This window comes from Panthera onca, chromosome D1 (genome assembly GCF_046562875.1).
Source record: "Panthera onca isolate mPanOnc1 chromosome D1, mPanOnc1 haplotype 2, whole genome shotgun sequence".
Classification (NCBI taxonomy): domain Eukaryota; kingdom Metazoa; phylum Chordata; class Mammalia; order Carnivora; family Felidae; genus Panthera; species Panthera onca.
This window is the reverse complement of record NC_138348.1, coordinates 54,295,797-54,315,071: the sequence shown is the minus strand read 5'-3', so window position 1 is coordinate 54,315,071 and position 19,275 is coordinate 54,295,797. Positions and strand designations below refer to the sequence as shown.

The following is a 19,275-nucleotide window of genomic DNA, read 5'->3' as shown; positions in this document are numbered from 1 at the left end:
GATCCTAAGGGGGATCCTGTGAGACAAAGTACCAGAGACATCACTACAAGTATAAAACATTCAGACGTCACAATGACTCTAACCCTGTATCTTTCCATAATAACACTGAATGTAAATGGATTAAATGCGCCAACCAAAAGACATAGGGTATCAGAATGGATAAAAAAATAAGACCCATCTATTTGCTGTCTACAGGAGACTCATTTTAGATCTGAGGACACCTTTAGATTGAGAGTGAGGGGATGGAGAACTATTTATCATGCTACTGGAAGCCAAAAGAAAGCTGGAGTAGCCATACTTAGATCAGACAAACTAGATTTCAATTAAAGGCTGTAACAAGAGATGAAGAAGGGCATTATATAATAATTACAGAGTCTATCCATCAGGAAGAGCTAACAGTTATAAATGTCTATGCGCCGAATACCGGAGCCCCCAAATATATAAAACAATTACTCATAAACATAAGCAACCTTCTTGATAAGAATGTGGTAATTGCAGGGGACTTTAACACCCCACTTACAGAAATGGATAGATCATCTAGACACACAGTCAATAAAGAAACAAGGGCCCTGAATGATACATTGGATCAGATGGACTTGACAGATATATTTAGAACTCTGCATCCCAAAGCAACAGAATATACTTTCTTCTCGAGTGCACATGGAACATTCTCCAAGATAGATCATATACTGGGTCACAAAACAGCCCTTCATAAGTTTACAAGAATTGAAATTATACCATGCATTCTTTCAGACCACAATGCTATGAAGCTTGAAATCAACCACAGGAAAAAGTCTGGAAAACCTCCAAAAGCATGGAGGTTAAAGAACACCCTACTAAAGAATGAGTGGGCCAACCAGGCAATTAGAGAAGAAATTAAAAAATATATGGAAACAAACGAAAATGAAAATACAACAATCCAAACGCTTTGGGATGCAGCGAAGGCAGTCCTGAGAGGAAAATACATCGCAAACCAGGCCTATCTCAAGAAACAAGAAAAATCCCAAATACAAAATCTAACAGCACACCTAAAGGAAATAGAAGCAGAACAGCAAAGGCAGCCTAAACCCAGCAGAAGAAGAGAAATAATAAAGATCAGAGCAGAAATAAACAATATAGAATCTAAAAAAACTGTAGAGCAGATCAACGAAACCAAGAGTTGGTTTTTTGAAAAAATAAACAAAATTGACAAACCTCTAGCCAGGCTTCTCAAAAAGAAAAGGGAGATGACCCAAATAGAGAAAATCATGAATGAAAATGGAATTATTACAACCAATCTCTCAGAGATACAAACAATTATCAGGGAATACTATGAAAAATTATATGCCAACAAATTGGACAACCTGGAAGATATGGATAAATTCCTAAACACCCACACTCTTCCAAAACTCAATCAGGAGGAAATAGAAAGCTTGAACAGACCCATAACCAGCGAAGAAATTGAATCGGTTAAAAAATCTCCCAACAAATAAGAGTCCAGGACCAGATGGCTTCCCAGGGGAGTTCTACCAGACGTTTAAAGCAGAGATAATACCTATCCTTCTCAAGCTATTCCAAGAAATAGAAAGGGAAGGAAAACTTCCAGACTCATTCTATGAAGCCAGTATTACTTTGATTCCTAAACCAGACAGAGACCCAGTAAAAAAAGAGAACTACAGGCCAATATCCCTGATGAATATGGATGCAAAAATTCTCAATAGGATACTAGCAAATCGAATTCAACAGCATATAAAAAGAACTATTCACCATGATCAAGTGGGATTCATTCCTGAGATGCAGGGCTGGTTCAACATTCGCAAATCAATCAACGTGATACATCACATTAACAAAAAAAAAAGAGAAGAACCATATGATCCTGTCAATCGATGCAGAAAAGGCCTTTGACAAAATGCAGCACCCTTTCTTAATAAAAACCCTTGAGAAAGTCAGGATAGAAGGAACATACTTAAACATCATAAAAGCCGTTTATGAAAAGCCCACAGCTAACATCATCCTCAGTGGGGAAAAACTGAGAGCTTTTTCCCTGAGATCAGGAACACGACAGGGATGCCCACTCTCACCGCTGTTGTTTAACATAGTGCTGGAAGTTCTAGCATCAGCAATCAGACAACAAAAGGAAATCAAAGGCATCAAAATTGGCAAAGATGAAGTCAAGCTTTCGCCTTTTGCAGATGACATGATATTATACATGGAAAATCCGATAGACTCCACCAAAAGTCTGCTAGAACTGATACATGAATTCAGCAAAGTTGCAGGATACAAAATCAATGTACAGAAATCAGTTGCATTCTTATACACTAACAATGAAGCAACAGAAAGACAAATAAAGAAGCTGATCCCATTCACAATTGCACCAAGAAGCATAAAATACCTAGGAATAAATCTAACCAAAGATGTAAAAGATCTGTATGCTGAAAACTATAGAAAGCTTATGAAGGTAATTGAAGTAGATATAAGGAAATGGAAAGACATTACCTGCTCATGGATTGGAAGAATAAATATTGTCATAATGTCAATACTACCCAAAGCTATCTACACATTCAATGCAATCCCAATCAAAATGGCACCAGCATTCTTCTCGAAACTAGAACCAGCAATCCTAAAATTCATATGGAACCACAAAAGGCCCCGAATAGCCAAAGTAATTTTGAAGAAGAAGACCAAAGCAGGAGGCATCACAATCCCAGACTTTAGCCTCTACTACAAAGCTGTCATCATCAAGACAGCATGGTATTGGCATAAAAACAGACACATAGACCAATGGAATAGAATAGAAACCCCAGAACTAGACGCACAAATGTATGGCCAACTCATCTTTGACAAAGCAGGAAAGAACATCCAATGGAAAAAAGACAGTCTCTTTAACAAATGGTGCTGGGAGAACTGGACAGCAACATGCAGAAGGTTGAAACTAGACCACTTTCTCACACCATTCACAAAAATAAACTCAAAATGGATAAAGGACCTGAATGTGAGACAGGAAACCATAAATACCTTAGAGGAGAAAGCAGGAAAAGACCTCTCTGACCTCAGCCGTAGCAATCTCTTACTCGACACATCCCCAAAGGCAAGGGAATTAAAAGCAAAAGTGAATTACTGGAACTTTATGAAGATAAAAAGCTTCTGCACAGCAAAGGAAACAACCAACAAAACGAAAAGGCAACCAACCGCATGGGAAAAGATATTTGCAAATGACATATCGGACAAAGGGCTAGTATCCAAAATCTATAAAGAGCTCACCAAACTCCACACCCAAAAAACAAATAACCCAGTGAAGAAATGGGCAGAAAACATGAATAGACACTTCTCTAAAGAAGACATCCGGATGGCCAACAGGCACATGAAAAGATGTTCAACGTCGCTCCTTATCAGGGAAATACAAATCAAAACCACACTCAGATATCACCTCACGCCAGTCAGAGTGGCCAAAATGAACAAATCAGGAGACTATAGATGCTGGAGAGGATGTGGAGAAACGGGAACCCTCTTGCACTGTTGGTGGGAATGCAAATTGGTGCAGCCGCTCTGGAAAGCAGTGTGGAGGTTCCTCAGAAAATTAAAAATAGACCTACCCTATGACCCAGCAATAGCACTGCTAGGAATTTACCCAAGGGATACAGGAGTAGTGATGCATAGGGGCAATTATACCCCAATGTGTATAGCAGCACTCTCAACAATAGCCAAATTATGGAAAGAGCCTAAATGTCCATCAGCTGATGAATGGATAAAGAAATTGTGGTTTATATACATAATGGAATACTACGTGGCAAGGAGAAAGAATGAAATATGGCCTTTTGGAGCAACGTGGATGGAACTGGAGAGTGTGATGCTAAGTGAAATAAGCCATACAGAGAAAGACAGATACCATATGGTTTCACTCTTATGTGGATCCTGAGAATCAACTTAACAGAAACCCATGGGGGAGGGGAAGAAAAAAAAAAAAAGAGGTTAGAGTGGGAGAGACCCAAAGCATTAGAGACTCATAAAAACTGAGAACAAACTAGGGTTGATGCGGGGGTGGGAGGGAGCGGAGGGTGGGTGTTGGGTATTGAGGAGGGCACCTTTTGGGATGAGCCCTGGGTGTTGTATGGAAACCAATTTGACAATAAACTTCATATAGTGAAAAAAAAAAGGCAACAAAGAATATACAATGTTAAACTTGGAGCTCAGGCCTCAGGCAGGTCTTGCTAATCAGGAGGCTGCAGATGAGTTCTTCAAATGCCTATTAAATGGCATTAAGCAGTAAGCAGTAAGTGGAAAACAAGTATCAACACCAATGAGACTGGCTTGTCCTATAAAGACTTTGCGGAAGGAACCAACATAAGTGGCATCCACAGCCCCCGGTTTTCAATCATTTAAGGACTGTACAATTAATCATTTGTAAGAACTATGTATTAAAGGAGGTGTATTTTCACAGAAACACACAATAAAAAAAAGTTTGTGTATTGGCTGATTGACAAAAATGTTGTGACAAGATGCTTGTAGGAATCTTACTCTAGATTTCCCCTAAGAGCAATGGTTCCAAATTTTCTAATTCAGTGTTCAAGAACATAATTCAGTGTTATAGAACATAGCTATTGAGAATAATGAGAACTATGTTTGTGTGGATACACATATAGGTGTGCAGGGGCAGAGTTGCTCACTCTTTCCACCACACTCTTTCCACCACGGGAGAACTAATGGGCTGAGGGAATCTCTCTTGGCGCAGAATAGTGCCAGGTTGGGGGAGAGGGGATGTGGGTCAGGTGAAACTTTTCTTCTAATCCTTTTCCATTTGTCTATTCTTGTTGTATGAGCCACCAGGATCCTGTAATCTCTCAACTGAATTCTGGAACTCTCGTATAGGTCTTTTCATCCATCAATGCTTGTTCAATCTGTGTTTTCGTATTGGGAAGAGTCCTGGGTCCTCTTATTCCGTCATCGTGCTGACTTAAACCTCGCTATTCTGCCTTCATTTTCTCAGAAGCCATAGCTCCCTATTGGTTCTCTCTTTTTGAGTCAGAATTAGAAATTAGATTCCTCAGAGACCTTGTGTGTTTTTACAAAACTGGCTATAGGGAATTTCCTGTTAAAGGCTCCTCACAGGCAAAGAGCAGCACCCTCATAAAGACTGAGCAGGTTGAGATAAAACAGAGACAGGATTCTATCCTGGTGCTCATTCTGGTGAGTCTTCCCCATCTCCCAGCTCACAGAGCCTCCTTATGTCACAGTGATGGCTGAAGGGAAAGAGAGGGATAGGAAAGGAAGAGAAGAGCCATGGGATAATTGTAGGGGATAGAGGACTAGGACTGAAGTTTAGAGAATGAGTAGGATTACATTAGGAAAAACCATATAATTCTAGGAAAAGCATTTGGATTTCAGCCTGAATCCATTCAATGGGCATTTTAGAAAAATTAGTCTGCCTGATATCTAAAGAATGATGGATAATTAGTATCTTTGGAACATGGTTCAGAGTGTTTTAAAAAATTATCTGTTTAAAACTAACAACATACTTAGGGTTTTAATCTTTATTATCTCTAATCTCTATTTTATAGATGAAAAGTGCTTGTTATTTAGTCTCCTTTGATTATAGAGTGACTAAGTCAGGAAACTGAGTTTTGACACAATTGGTCAACTATAGAGCTCATGCTTTTAAGCACTGTAAAGTATTGTGTCGTAATAAACCCCAAAAATGATCCCATGAGGACAGAGATAAATGTACTGATTTTAAATCTACTTGAAAAGTAGCATCACCCTTTTTGTTTGTTTGTTTGTTTGGGTTTTGTTTTTGTAGCTTTCTGAGACTATTGCCTACAATTTTGATCTTCTGAGATGTTACTGAAGAATATAAAAAAATTATTTAATAAAAGAATCTGCCATTGGCACTTTGCTTACATTGATAAATCATAGAAAATTCAGCTCCCATAATTGAATCCTACTTTCTATTCTTGTGTTGATCACATCATGCCTTTTTATTCACCATTCCATTACAAGGCCAGAGGATTATAGAAGAGAGACTATTCTTACAGTCATGTCACAGAGCATCCCCTACAAATAACATCTAGGGGCACCTGGGTGGCTCAGTAGGCTAAGCTTCTGAGTCTTGTTTTCAGCTCAGGTCATGGCCTCACAGTTCATAAGATCAAGCCCTTATTGGGGCTCTGCACTGACAGTGCAGAGCCTGCTTGGGATTCCCATTTGTCCCTCTCTCTCTGCTCCTCCCCTACTCATGCTCTCTCTTGCATGATCTCTCACTCTCAAAATCAATAAATAAACTTAAAAAAAAACATAATATCTATTATTTTTAGCTTCCTTCCTTTTCAAATGTCTACCATTTCTTCCCAGGAGTTCCAGCTTTCCTCACCCACATGGTACTACTCCCTCTATTAGTTGTTTATCACAGACATGACACTTCTTGCCTCTGCTTCTCATACAACAATGTCTGGCTATTACTCTGATTGTCTAACTGAAACTGGGATCATAATTACTACTGCTCCTCTGGAATCCTCCAATGATATAAAATCATGAAAAGACACTTTTTACCAGAAAACAATTACATGTAATGAATGATCAAGTGCTTCAGAAATACTCTAACAAATGACATAAAGTACATGAACATGTAGAACAGCTTGGGTAGCTTTGGATATGATAGATTCAGCTTGCTCAGAATATGCCACCTGGTCTTTTCTTCAACATATTTGTCATGCATCTTAACTCTTAAAATAATGACTGCCTGAGATTTATAATGAAGACATTGATATCTCTTATTCAGAGGGATGTGAGTTTAAAAGAGATTATGTGTTTGTGTGAATGTGTGTGGACAAAGGGAAGCTGTGTGGATCTGACGTGACTGAGGCATGAGTCAGCTTTTCCTTATTTCCAATCTCTCTCCATTCCAATTTAATTATTTCCTCTCTACCTTCTTTCCACAGCTCCAGAACTACAAGCGCTTCAAGCGTTTGACAAGGGTTTTAAACTATTTAAGGTTCAGATCCACATGTAAAAATATGGTTGACTATGTTCTCCTATATGTGTTTATAAAGATTAGAGCTGGTACTTGCATAGGTGCCGACAACGTGGAAAGCAATAGGCAGTACCTTCAAAAATGGTAGTTGCGGGGCGTCTGGGTGGCTCAGTCGGTTAAGCGTCCGACTTCAGCTCAGGTCATGATCTCGCGGTTCATGAGTTTGAGCCCCGCGTCGGGCTCTGGGCTGATGGCTCAGAGCCTGGAGCTTGCTTCTGATTCTGTGTCTCCCTCTCTCTCGGCCCCTGCCCCGTTCATGCTCTGTCTCTCTCTGTCTCAAAAATAAATAAAAAAACGTTAAAAAAATTTTTTTAAATAAAAAAAATGGTAGTTGCTTCTGTTTTCACCACATTTGCTTCTTATTTTGTAATAATAATGAATAAATATTAACAAATGGATGGATTTTAATCCTAAAGACTTATTTCTAATAGTTGAGACTACATTTTAATGAATCTGTGTTCATTAACACTTGTTACCCATCTTGTATGTCAACACCTATGTGTTACCATCTAACCAAATGGAACCAACAGAAATAACTATTTACATAGGCCAGCACAACTCTGTATATGCCAAAATTGAAAGTAAATTATGTTGGTGATGACAGAAGATAATTAATGAAGTAGGTATTAAGGCAAAATCTTAGCCTAATACCAGTGGTGAGACCATTGCAAATTAAAAAAGAAAAAAGAAAGTTGCTAACAAAGATGAATATATTATGAAAAATTTTTTATTATAATCCACTGCATAACTGCTTCCAAAGGTTTTCACTGAGAATTCACTTCCTCACGTTGCTCGAGATGGATTTCTGATTGTACATTTTAATTGTGTGAATTAACTGAAGAGGAGAATGTACAAAATTGTATGATCTTATTTTTCTTTAGGTTTAAAACGTTGCAGAGTTTTACCTTGTGTCCTGAGGATTAACGAACATATAATTGTAAGAACATGGACTTATGCGTTACCTATCAACATGTCCCTTCCCAATGACACCCAGTTTCATCCCTCCTTCTTTTTGCTGCTGGGGATCCCAGGACTGGAAACTGTCCACATGTGGATTGGCTTTCCCTTTTGCGCTGTGTACATGATTGCACTCATAGGAAACCTCACTATTTTGTTTGTGGTCCAGGTTGACAGCAGCCTACACCAGCCCATGTTCTACTTCCTGGCCATGTTGGCTACCACTGATTTGGGTCTGTCCACAGCTACCATCCCCAAGATGCTTGGGATCTTCTGGTTTAGTCTCAGGGAGATAATCTTCGATGCTTGTCTCACCCAGATGTTTTTTATCCACAACTTAACTGGTATGGAGTCAGCAGTCCTGTTGGCAATGGCTTATGACCGCTATGTGGCCATATGCAACCCACTTCGATATAGCACCATTCTCACCAACAAGGTTGTCTCTGTGATTGGTGTTGGTGTGTTAGTGAGGTCATTTATTTCTGTTATTCCATTTGTGTTTCTTATTTTGCGACTGCCCTTCTGTGGGAATCATATCATTCCCCATACCTATTGTGAACACATGGGTCTGGCTCGTCTGTCTTGTGCCAGCATCAAGATCAATATCATCTATGGCCTGGGTGCTATTTCAATCCTAGTATTTGACATCATAGCCATTGCCCTTTCTTATGTTCAGATACTCTATGCCGTTTTCCATCTTCCTTCCCGCGAAGCCCGACTCAAGTCCCTCAGCACATGTGGTTCTCATGTTTGTGTAATTCTTGCCTTCTATACACCAGCTCTCTTTTCCTTTATGACACATCGCTTTGGCCATAACGTCCCCCGCTATATCCACATACTCCTGGCCAATCTTTATGTTGTAGTGCCACCAATGCTCAACCCTGTCATATACGGAGTCAGAACCAAACAGATTTATGACTGTGTGAAGAAAATAATATTGCAAAAATAAAGAATTAAAATGGAATATGTATATAGATGGAACTTCTGAGCAGAGAAACGCCTTGTGATATTAAATTTAGTAAATTTAAATGTGCTTGACAGTGTTTATTTTTTGGGGGGGAAGGGGGTCCATTCTGTAAGTATTTTAATGAATTCAGAGACTGAAAGCTTAAGCTTTGTTATCCAATTTATATGGTAAGTGAGGGCATATCAGAGTCTTTATATGTGATTTTTAATAACTGGTGTCAGTAGATGATTTAAAGTAGAATTTATAGGGCATGCTGTATTTTTTTGGACACGTACTGGTTACCCTTTATCATTTATATGGCTCTTTCTTTGATGATTCTTATTCCTTTTTTATCTCTAGGTGTCCCTGTATTGGTTTCTCTCTCCTTATTTTGCATCCCCCCCCCCATCTGTTCTTCTTTTTCTTTTTTTTTCCTCTTCAGAAATTATGCAAATTTTCATTGCATTACAAAAACCGTATTGTGATATCCTGTGATTTCATCAAAATACTGCAAAGATCCAGAATCATATCATAAGATTAAGTCCTGGTTTTATACATAGAAATAAATGTGGCTACAAAAACCTTCCTCCTAGATTTTTGTGTGGCGTTTCTCACAAATATATTTAGGTTTACATAGACCCAACTCTGATGTAAACTTGAAGGAAAAAACCTCCTGCAGCCCGGAGAGGCTGCCCACTGTCACCTCCTGGGTTCTATTGGTTTTTTCACTTGCTTTGAGAGTCATCTTGTAGTTGTTTCCTTTTGTCCTGTCTTTTCATATATGATTTGAACAGTTAAACAGAACTTGATTCCACTCCTACTTCTATCTTTGATGCGTAAGTTTCAGTGGCCTCAATTTCTTTACTTTCCAAATATAGTCATAGTTTCATTTCAGAGATTAAGCATGAAGACTTAATTATATGATGCTTCTAAAGTCATCAGCATAGTTCCCAGGATGTTGTTTGCAATAAATACAAAATAATTGTTAGCCATTAGTATTATCATTATTTGTATTACTATGTTTTGTTTATTATTCTCACCCTTGACAACAGTGTTTCTATAAGAGGTGTTTATGGGTTTTATTTTAATACCACCCTCACATAAAATAACCTGAAGCTAAAGTGACACAAAGTACAAAAAGTATCTAACATAATATATACATTGTATATGTACTACACACACACACACACACACACACACACACACACACACACAAGATACTAGTCCACAACTAATTGGTTGATATTTTATAAAAACTTGATTTTCTTAAAGTTATTATTTAAGGAAAATTTTCAAAATGCTCATTTTACCTAACTCCATCAAAAATGACATTTATATTTTTCATGTATATATTTGGTATTACCTCTTAGTCTTTAAAACAGAAATTTTTAATTTGGAAATAATTATTTTCATCATTTATCCTTCTCTTCCTCATTGTGTAATGCGAGGCAAGTTATCTCCATTATCTCCACAATCTTTTGTTATTTGGGCTCATATCTCTTGATCTCACTCATATGTTCCTTTTTCTAACTTTCTGTAGCCTGATCTCTTGTATGTGATCACTCTATCTCTGAAGTACCTCTATCATCAGCCACTTCCAGTCTTCCAGACTAGCTGATTTTGTTTCATAAATATCTCTCAGGTATTTTGTTTTCTGTCTCCAGTGGTACCATTTTATTTAGTATTCCTAGTGACCAGCATGTGATGTTAGGACCTTTGTGACATTGCCCATGCCAAACATCCTCCTGATTTCAGGTTTCATATCACAATTAACATCCTTGGTTTTTGCTTTATAGAGATATGCCTATTCCTTCATAAACCCCTCTACACTCCAAATATACCTACTTTCTAAGACCTATTGCCTGTCTCTCCTTCATTCGCTAAATACTAATGGCACACCAATTTTCTGGTATTTGCATTTTAATTTTCAAAGTCTACTATTCGAATAAAATCTTGTTTCAGATAAAGAAAAACATTGGTTCACATAGGAGTGAATTTCTATATGTATGCACATTTTAGGGTAACTATCCTCATACTGTTGAAGATAGAGCAATACTCACTTTTCTTTGCCTTCTGTGCACTTCTGCTCCATTCTCTTACTCACAACTTAATATTATAATCACTTGCAATGTGTACATTTCATCCTCTCTCCTCCTGGGCGATAAGGAATTTAACATTACTTTATTTATCCACTTAGTTACTTATAGTGTGACTCACACAGCTACTCAATAATGTATGCTGAATGAATCAATCTAAGAATAAAAGAACGCACGTACTTACTATTAGTCACAATATAATACAAGAAAGTTGACATTAAACGTGTGCATTGGTGTAAGCTACATTGCCAAAATTTAAAAAAATGTACAAAAACAGACTGATAATAGGATATTATACTACATCAGAAAGAGGTGAATAAATGATACAATTCTAAAAATAGTGAGTGCGTACAGCACATGTTTCCAACTCAACTGATTTATTAATGCAAAATGGAATATACATATTTTTACTTCTTTTTTTACTCATTGTGCCATTTTTTCTTAAACACACACACACACGTACACACACACTCCTAAACATGTGCTTGCACACACACGTGTATATATGTATATGAACACATAAAAATAGATTTACACACACATACACACAATGTTGGGGGAATTTACAAAATGGAAAATATTCTGTTATGCAACTTCTTCTAAAATGACGAATATCACATTAATAGTGATTTAAAAACTTGATTCAAAATTCCTTCCTCTTGAAAGCCTTTCTAATGTGGCCTTAGCACACTATTTCATGATTTTTACTTCCTGAGTTAAGAACCAGATGTCCCTGTGCTTTCCTCAGTAGAAACACTGATTACAGACTCTTTTTTTCTCTTGCACAACTAGGGCCATACCCATTTAATCAAGATACATAAATTATGATCATATAAAAATATTTCCTCATTGAAGAATATAAAATTGAAATTAAATACCATAATCTCATGTTATTAGCATTTATCTTCCATAATACTACATTTTTTAATTTGAAATGACTTATGTTGCTCAGGTCAATAACTTAGTCATTCTTTCAACAAAATTTAATAAGAAACGTTACTCAGCATATTGTGCCAACTACTGGGGTATGCATAAGGATGTACATGATAATTTCAGGAATTTGCTCCCTAGTAGATGAGAAATATCAGCATACATGATGTTCCAAATGAAAACAATGAGGGCTGTGTGTATATAATGAAAGGGAGGCAGGGAGAGATATGAGGGTGGTGATGATCAATCAGGAAAGAGAGCACAGTCAAGCTGTATGGAAGGGTAAATTGATTTCTCTGGGCATAGAATAATTGGTACATTCTAGGAAAATAAAAAGCAAACATTGCAAGCATTGTATTTTTGATTTTGCTTATTTCAATGCATTTACCATGTGCATCATAATAAGACTACAATCTGGCAGATGTGCAACAGTGATTTTTTATTGATAGTCCTGTTACCTCTTAAGCCATTATGATTATCTGCATATTTCCAATTTTCACTCATTCCTTGGCTTAACACTCACTTCATCTCTTCTTATTTTTATCTTCTGGTTCATGCAGATATAGTATAGTGGTTTTTTCTTTTTCTTTTTTCTTTTTGTCTTTTTTCTTGCCCCAGAGTTTCACATAAAAACATTCAAGCATCAAAATCTTAACACAATTTGATGTGTCCATTTTTTGCTTTACAAGATTTGTTAGATTAATCCATTTTGCATGTAATAGTAATTCATTTGAATTTTCTTTTGGTTTGCTTCTTATTGTTTTTATTGTGCTGTTTTATTTCTTCATAGATAGTATTTTCTTTTTTTAAAAAAATTTAATGTTTATTTATTTTTGACAGAGAGAGAGAGAGAGACAGAGACATAGACAGAGCATGAGCAGGGGAGGGGCAGAGAGAGAGGGAGACACAGAATCCGAAGCAGGCTCCAGGCTCTGAGCTGTCAGCACAGAGCCCGAAGCAGGGCTCAAACTCACGAACTGCAAGATCATGACCTGAGCCAAAGTCAGACACTTAACCGACTGAGCCACCCAGGTGTCCCATTGAACCACCCAGGTGCCCTGATAGTATTTTCTTTAATGAATAAACCCAATTAATTTATATATTCTACTGTTGTTGAATAATTTTAATTATTTAATTTTTTTCTCTATTCTGAATAAATCCCTATGAACATTTTTGTGTATGTATTTTGGTGAACATAATCACTCATTTCCTTTGGACATTTATGTAATAGTAATTGCTGGGAATATTTAGAATTAGCAGACACTTCCAATTTCCAAAGTGGTCAGCAGATGCTCCTATCTTTATGAACACTTGGAATTAGCGGTCTTAATTTTCAGCCATACTGGAAAGATTGTAGGTATAGCATGGTGCTTTATTTTCCTGATGAGTAACAGTGATGAAAAAATTTTCTTATGCTCATTGGATATTATTTTCCTTTAAAGTGCCAGAGTAAGTATTTGCTCTTATATTTTACATTGTTTTGTCATTTCTTTATAGATTAATAATAATTTCAATTCACTATTTTAATGTGTTATTAATATAAGTGTTTTAACCAATATATGTATTGGGAACATCACCTCCCAGTCAGTGATTTTCCTCCTGTGTCACCATCCTAATAGAAATTTTGGTAAGTGGTGTTCTTATATTTTCACTCTTTTTAAAAATTAATTAAAACAATTATTTTTTGAGAGAGAGCATGAATGAGCATGAGAGGGGAGAGGGGCAGAAGGAGAGGGAGAGAGAATCCCAAGCAGGCTTCATGCTATCAGCACAGAGCCCCACATGGGGCTTGAAGTCAGGGATCCTAAGATCATGACCTGAACCAAAACCAAGAGTTGATGCCTCACTGATTGAGCCACCCAGCTGCCCTTTATATTTTTCTATGATTAAGTAATGTAATTTCACTTTATTTTTATTCATTACATTGAAAAATACATTTGGCCTTATTTTGTAATACTAGTGTAATGGATCTTTTTCTTTGGTTTCCATGTGTTTCATGTCTCTAAATACATTTCATGTGGGGTGCCTGGGTGGCTCAATTGGTTAAGTGTCTGACTTCTGGTTTTGGCTCAGGTCATGATCTCACTGTTTGTGAGATCAAGCCTGTGCCAGGCTCTATGCTGGCAGTGCAGAAACTGCTTGGGATTCTCTCTCTCTCCCTCTTTCTGCCCCTGCCCCGCTCATGTGCTTCTGCTCTCTTTCTCTGTCTCAAAATAAATAAGTAAACATTTAAAACAAACAAACAAACAAACAAACATAAATTCATGGTTTTTTTTTTTTCATTTTTATGTTAAATTAATTTTTATTAACTTCTATTTGGGGCACCTGGGTGGCTCAGTCGGCCAAGCACCAACTTTGGTTCAGGTCGTGGTCTCACAGTTGGGTGAGTTCAAGCCTGGCGTCAGGCTTTGTGCTGATGGCTCAGAGCCTGGAGCTGGCTTCAGATTCTGCGTCTCCCTCTCTCTGCCCCTCCCCTGCTTATGCTTTCTCTCTCTCTCTCTCTCTCAAAAATAAATCAAAATTTAAAAAAAAAATAAAAATAAACTTTAATGAATAAATAAATAAATAAATAAAGCCAGTAAGACTAGCACTACATAGGATAGAAATAAGATATTTTGTCTTATTCGATAGCTATGATATATTATTGATGAGTAGTAAGACATGGATGTGGGAAGGGGATATATATATATATATATATATATATAGGTATACCTATATATAGGTATATAGGTATATATATAGGTATATATATATAGGTAAATTATGTTCTAAATGTGCATTGCTATGATATCTAATAAAATTATGATGCAAAATTTACCCAATAAGAGATTCTGTTCACGTCATATTTCATATGAACACATTTGGTAGCATTAGTTTCGCATCTCTGATTTTCTATTGACAAGATGTGTAGGGGATGTAGGGAAGATGTTTGCTTCTCCATCAGTCCCTTTATCCTAAGTGCAGATAATGGAATCTTTCTCAGGAGGTTCTGTGGTGTTAGCTATGGTTCATGCAGGGGATTTGGCTTTGTGTTCAGACAGGCCCCCAAGGGCCCTAAATATAGGTAGTATAAAACCTTATTCCCATTACTGGATATACCAGAGCTCTCTAGCCCTAGTCCTGCTGCAGGTGAGTTTCCTATTAAATGTGTGATGGAGATGAACAGTGATCAGAGACTCTTGTCTAACAATTAAGGAACAGGTTACAGCTAAATTTATTAAGCTACTATATTCTCACTACCGTAGAAAGATTTCCTGACTGAAAGAGGTCATTACTGGATTATGCTGAAACAACATAGATTTTTTTATCAAAATTTTGAATGTTTTATTTATTTTTTTTAGAGAGAGAGAGAGAGAGAGAGAAAGAGAAAGAGAGAGAGAGAGCATGAGTGAGGGAGGGGCAGAGAGAGAGGGAGACACAGAATCCAAACCAGACTCTAGGCTCTGAGCTGTCAGCACAGAGCCTGATGGCAGGGCTCGAACTCACGAACTGTGAGATCATGACCTGAGCCAAAGTTGGACACTTAACTGACTGAGCCATCCAGGCACCCCAAGACAACTTAGATTTTTTAAAATAACCATCTACAGAGGGAACTTATAGTTGTGGTATAAACAACCTCAATTCTCAGTGATAACTGTGTATTAGGGCATGGTCTTCTATAATAATAATTTTAAAATATGCTCATCAGGGGCCCAGAGTTAAGTGCAGGTTTTTAAAATTGATTACAAAGAAGGAAGAAGATAAATAAATAGCCTGGAGATGAACATTTATAGTCTTTCAGTACTTACATAACTGGAGAGTCTCTATTTTTTTTAATGTCATTAATAAAATATTTCCCCAAATTTGGACTTTTCTCTGTCACTCTGCTCAGGAGTCAACTGGAGCTGAGATCAACTTTCTTCCTACCTTTCTTCCTTTATGTTTCCTTCTGTTTTGCTTTCCTTTCTTCTTTTTTTACCTTTCCTCCTTTCTCTTCCTATACTTCTCTATCCCTTACTTATTTTTTTTTCTATTGTGCTCTCTTATATTTCTTTTCTTTTTCTATAGGAAGACAGGCAGACAGAAAGACAGGAAGAGAAAGAAAGAAGAAAGAAAGAAAGAAAGAAAGAAAGAAAGAAAGAAAGAAAGAAAAAAGAAAAGAAAGAAGAAGGAAGGAAGGAAAATAAGGAGGGAGGGAAGAAAGAATGGAGAGAGAGAGAAAGAGAGAGAGAGAGAGAGCAATCATAACTAGAGTGTGGTAAATCAGGAGCATGGATTTCTTAAGCCTGATGTTGACCACCATTATTGTCATTGGAAACAAATCTTTACTTTTCTCAATGCTTCTCCTTCCAATATGTCTTTTCGCTATCTCCCTCCCCCCAAACTCTCCCCCACACACCTATGCAATGATAGGTAGAATTGTTGGATATCTTAGGACATTCTTGAGAATTTGGCAACCAATGGAAACCTTGGGATTTTTTATTAATTTAATTCCTATCAGAATATTGTAGCAAAGAGATGCATTTCTGTGCTGGAGGTGACTTCCAGCTGCAGTGTTTTCCTATTTGTATAGTACAGTGTCTGTCTGTCTTTGTGCAACTCTTATTATATCTCAGATACAGTACAGCATGTCTGTGGGAGCATATGAGTAAATATGGAGGGAAACATTAATGAAACACCGTTTTTCATTTTGGATCTGATTTTCTAAATATATATCAATGTCACAACTGATACAGAACAAACTGATTTAAGAAGTCTTACTGTATTTCCTATCATTCTACAGGTCTAGGTATCTTATATTCTTATATGTATTGTCATGTTCTGTGTGCGGGTGTCTGTATCTGTTCCATGCTTTTTGTGTTGATGTGTTTAGGTAAAGTGTATTTTGTCCTCAAAGAGGATTGATATCTCAATATAAGTCCTTTCATGTTTTTTTAAATTAATTCCAGGTTTTATATGGGGTTTCAGCAAATGAATATGATATTCACGTCCAAAACCTGAGAAGTATACTTCTCATAAAGTTAATGTTTCTTCCATTTGTAGAGTGCTCAGTCTGTGCCTACATATTACTTTGAACTCAAGTTTTAGTATTTGCTTTCATAATAAGAAAGCTACAGATAAAAATTAAGCCTACCGGAGACTTTTGAGAAATGTGTTCATAGCTCTTGTTTTTTCCTTCTAGAAGTATTCAACTACTTCTCTTCTCATCAATGGCAAGATGTTCCACACAAACACTTCCGCTTTCCACCCAGACACCTTTTTTCTCACAGGCATCCCAGGATTTGAGGGTTCCCATGGCTGGATCTCCCTACCTTTTTGCTCCATTTACTTAATGGCTCTGTTAGGCAATGTTACAATTTTGCTGATCATCTGGTCTGACCGTACTCTGCGGGATCCTATGTTCTACTTTCTAGCCATCTTATCAGCCATAGATCTGGCCCTCTCCACATCGTCAGTGCCCCGAATGCTGGGTATCTTCTGGTTTGATGCACATGAAATTGGTTTTGGAGCCTGCGTGGCTCAGATGTTCCTGATACACACCTTTACAGGAATGGAGTCTACTGTTCTGTTGGCCATGGCTTTTGATCGCTATGTGGCTATCTGTGTACCACTCCACTACACAACCACCCTGACACCCCGGGTGCTAGCAGGCATTGGTGTGGGCATTATAATGCGTCCTGTCCTGCTCATGTTGCCCATTCTCTACCTAACCCATCGTCTGCCCTTTTGTGAGACTCGAATTATTGCGCATTCCTACTGTGAGCACATGGGCATTGCCAAGTTGGCCTGTGCCAGCATTCGAGTTAATGCCATTTACGGGCTTTTTGTGGCTTCTTTTCTTATTTTGGACGTGGTACTTGTTGGAATCTCTTATGCCTACATCCTCCGTGCAGTTTTCCTCCTCCCATCTCGAGATGCTTGTTACAAAGCCTTGAGCACATGTGGGTCACATGTTGGGGTCATATGTGTTTTCTACACACCCTGTCTCTTCTCCTTCCTCACCCATCGGTTTGGCAAGAAAATTCCCCATTATGTTCACATCCTTGTTGCCAATCTCTACGTAGTCTTCCCACCTGCCCTCAATCCTATTATCTACGGTGTGAGGACAAAGCAGATTCGTGAGCATGTGATCCATGCTCTCACCTCCCAGTAGAGTCTCTTGTTTCCTTAGCTCTTGAAGGTGTGGATATAACTAAAGGAAGTTAATTTTACTCTACTCTGGGTTGATTATTTTTTAAATGCTCCTCATATCAAAAGATCCTGAAGATCCTAAAGTTACAAACTTTGGAGAATGCTGTCTGTTCTTTAATCTCAATACCTTCTCTCCATATTGGTGTTGAATGCATATTCTTCTGACCATAGGGTTCCATTACAGTAGGGCAAACATCGCGCTCAAAGCCCCTTCCCTTTTAACTAGGGAGATTTAGTGAACCTCTATCTCTCTGTATTTGAAAATAGAATAGTATTCCAGCTGGGCACAATCAGTTTATGACAACTTCTTTGCTTTCTCAGAAAAAAAAATAACTAAATTTGAATATAAAATAAGAAAGATCTTCATAGATTTCTCAGTTAAAAACTTTGTATCCGATTTCTCTGAGGACAATACTGGGATACTTCGTGCAGTTAAAAAAAAATGTCTCGGGTTTTCACCTTTCATTTCAGCACCTTCTTCCTTATTCTTCATGAAAACCTGTAGACACTATGTGCCCTCAGTATGCCACCTCCTACCTTTATGGAGAATCATGAAGTGAAAGTACCTGAAAACAATACTTGTGTTAAAGGATGAAACTCTTGTTTTTAAGAGAAGCTTGAATGTATAAAATTCTAACAGTGGTTTTGAGTCATATTTAATCAGAATTTTTCCTTGGGAGTGTGGTGCATGTGTGTGTGAAGCGTATTTGGGCAACCTGTTATCCATAGGACCACTTTGTCCTCTCCAAATCCCTCTTTATTTGTGGAATGCAACATACATGCATCCTTTGGGACTTGATGCTTTGCAAAAGTAGATGAATCTTAGACAAGTTCAGGTAGAGATTAAATTTTCAGTCACTTACTTTACAAGAATTTTCTGGATATATTTACAAGTATTTTGTGTAATCTTATGGGGACATATCTCCTCTATGACTCCTAAGGATCAAATATCTTTTTATTATTCTTCTTGAATTTGTTGTGAGCAGAAACTGATGTGTGCATAAAAATAATGAAATAGAACATAGAAATGACTGCTCAGGAGCCTAAAAACTAATTTCCTGATGGCATGTTTACTATGTGATGGTATGAAAATGATTGTACAACTTTGCAATGTGACTGAGCCAGAACATGTATCTTCAGGATTTGGAAGTATGAAAGATTATATTTCAGCA

General features: G+C 37.4%; 2 protein-coding genes across 2 annotated transcripts; both read left to right on the top strand.

Moving 5' to 3' along the window:
- Positions 1-7,973: 7,973 nt before the first annotated feature.
- LOC132662372 (olfactory receptor 52E2-like) lies at positions 7,974-8,909 on the top strand. Its single transcript, XM_060607846.3, has one exon. It carries the CDS (start codon positions 7,974-7,976, stop codon positions 8,907-8,909), a length of 936 nt encoding a protein of 311 aa, XP_060463829.2.
- An 8,220-nt stretch (positions 8,910-17,129) lies between these two features.
- Positions 17,130-18,065, top strand: LOC132662373 (olfactory receptor 52J3-like). The gene has a single exon (XM_060607847.3). It carries the CDS (start codon positions 17,130-17,132, stop codon positions 18,063-18,065), a length of 936 nt encoding a protein of 311 aa, XP_060463830.1.
- The last annotated feature ends 1,210 nt before the right edge of the window (positions 18,066-19,275 follow it).

Bases quoted from the DNA above. Each gene is read 5' to 3' on its own strand.
- LOC132662372 (XM_060607846.3), top strand. From the start codon at position 7,974: ATGTCCCTTCCCAATGACACCCAGTTTCATCCCTCCTTCTTTTTGCTG.
- LOC132662373 (XM_060607847.3), top strand. From the start codon at position 17,130: ATGTTCCACACAAACACTTCCGCTTTCCACCCAGACACCTTTTTTCTC.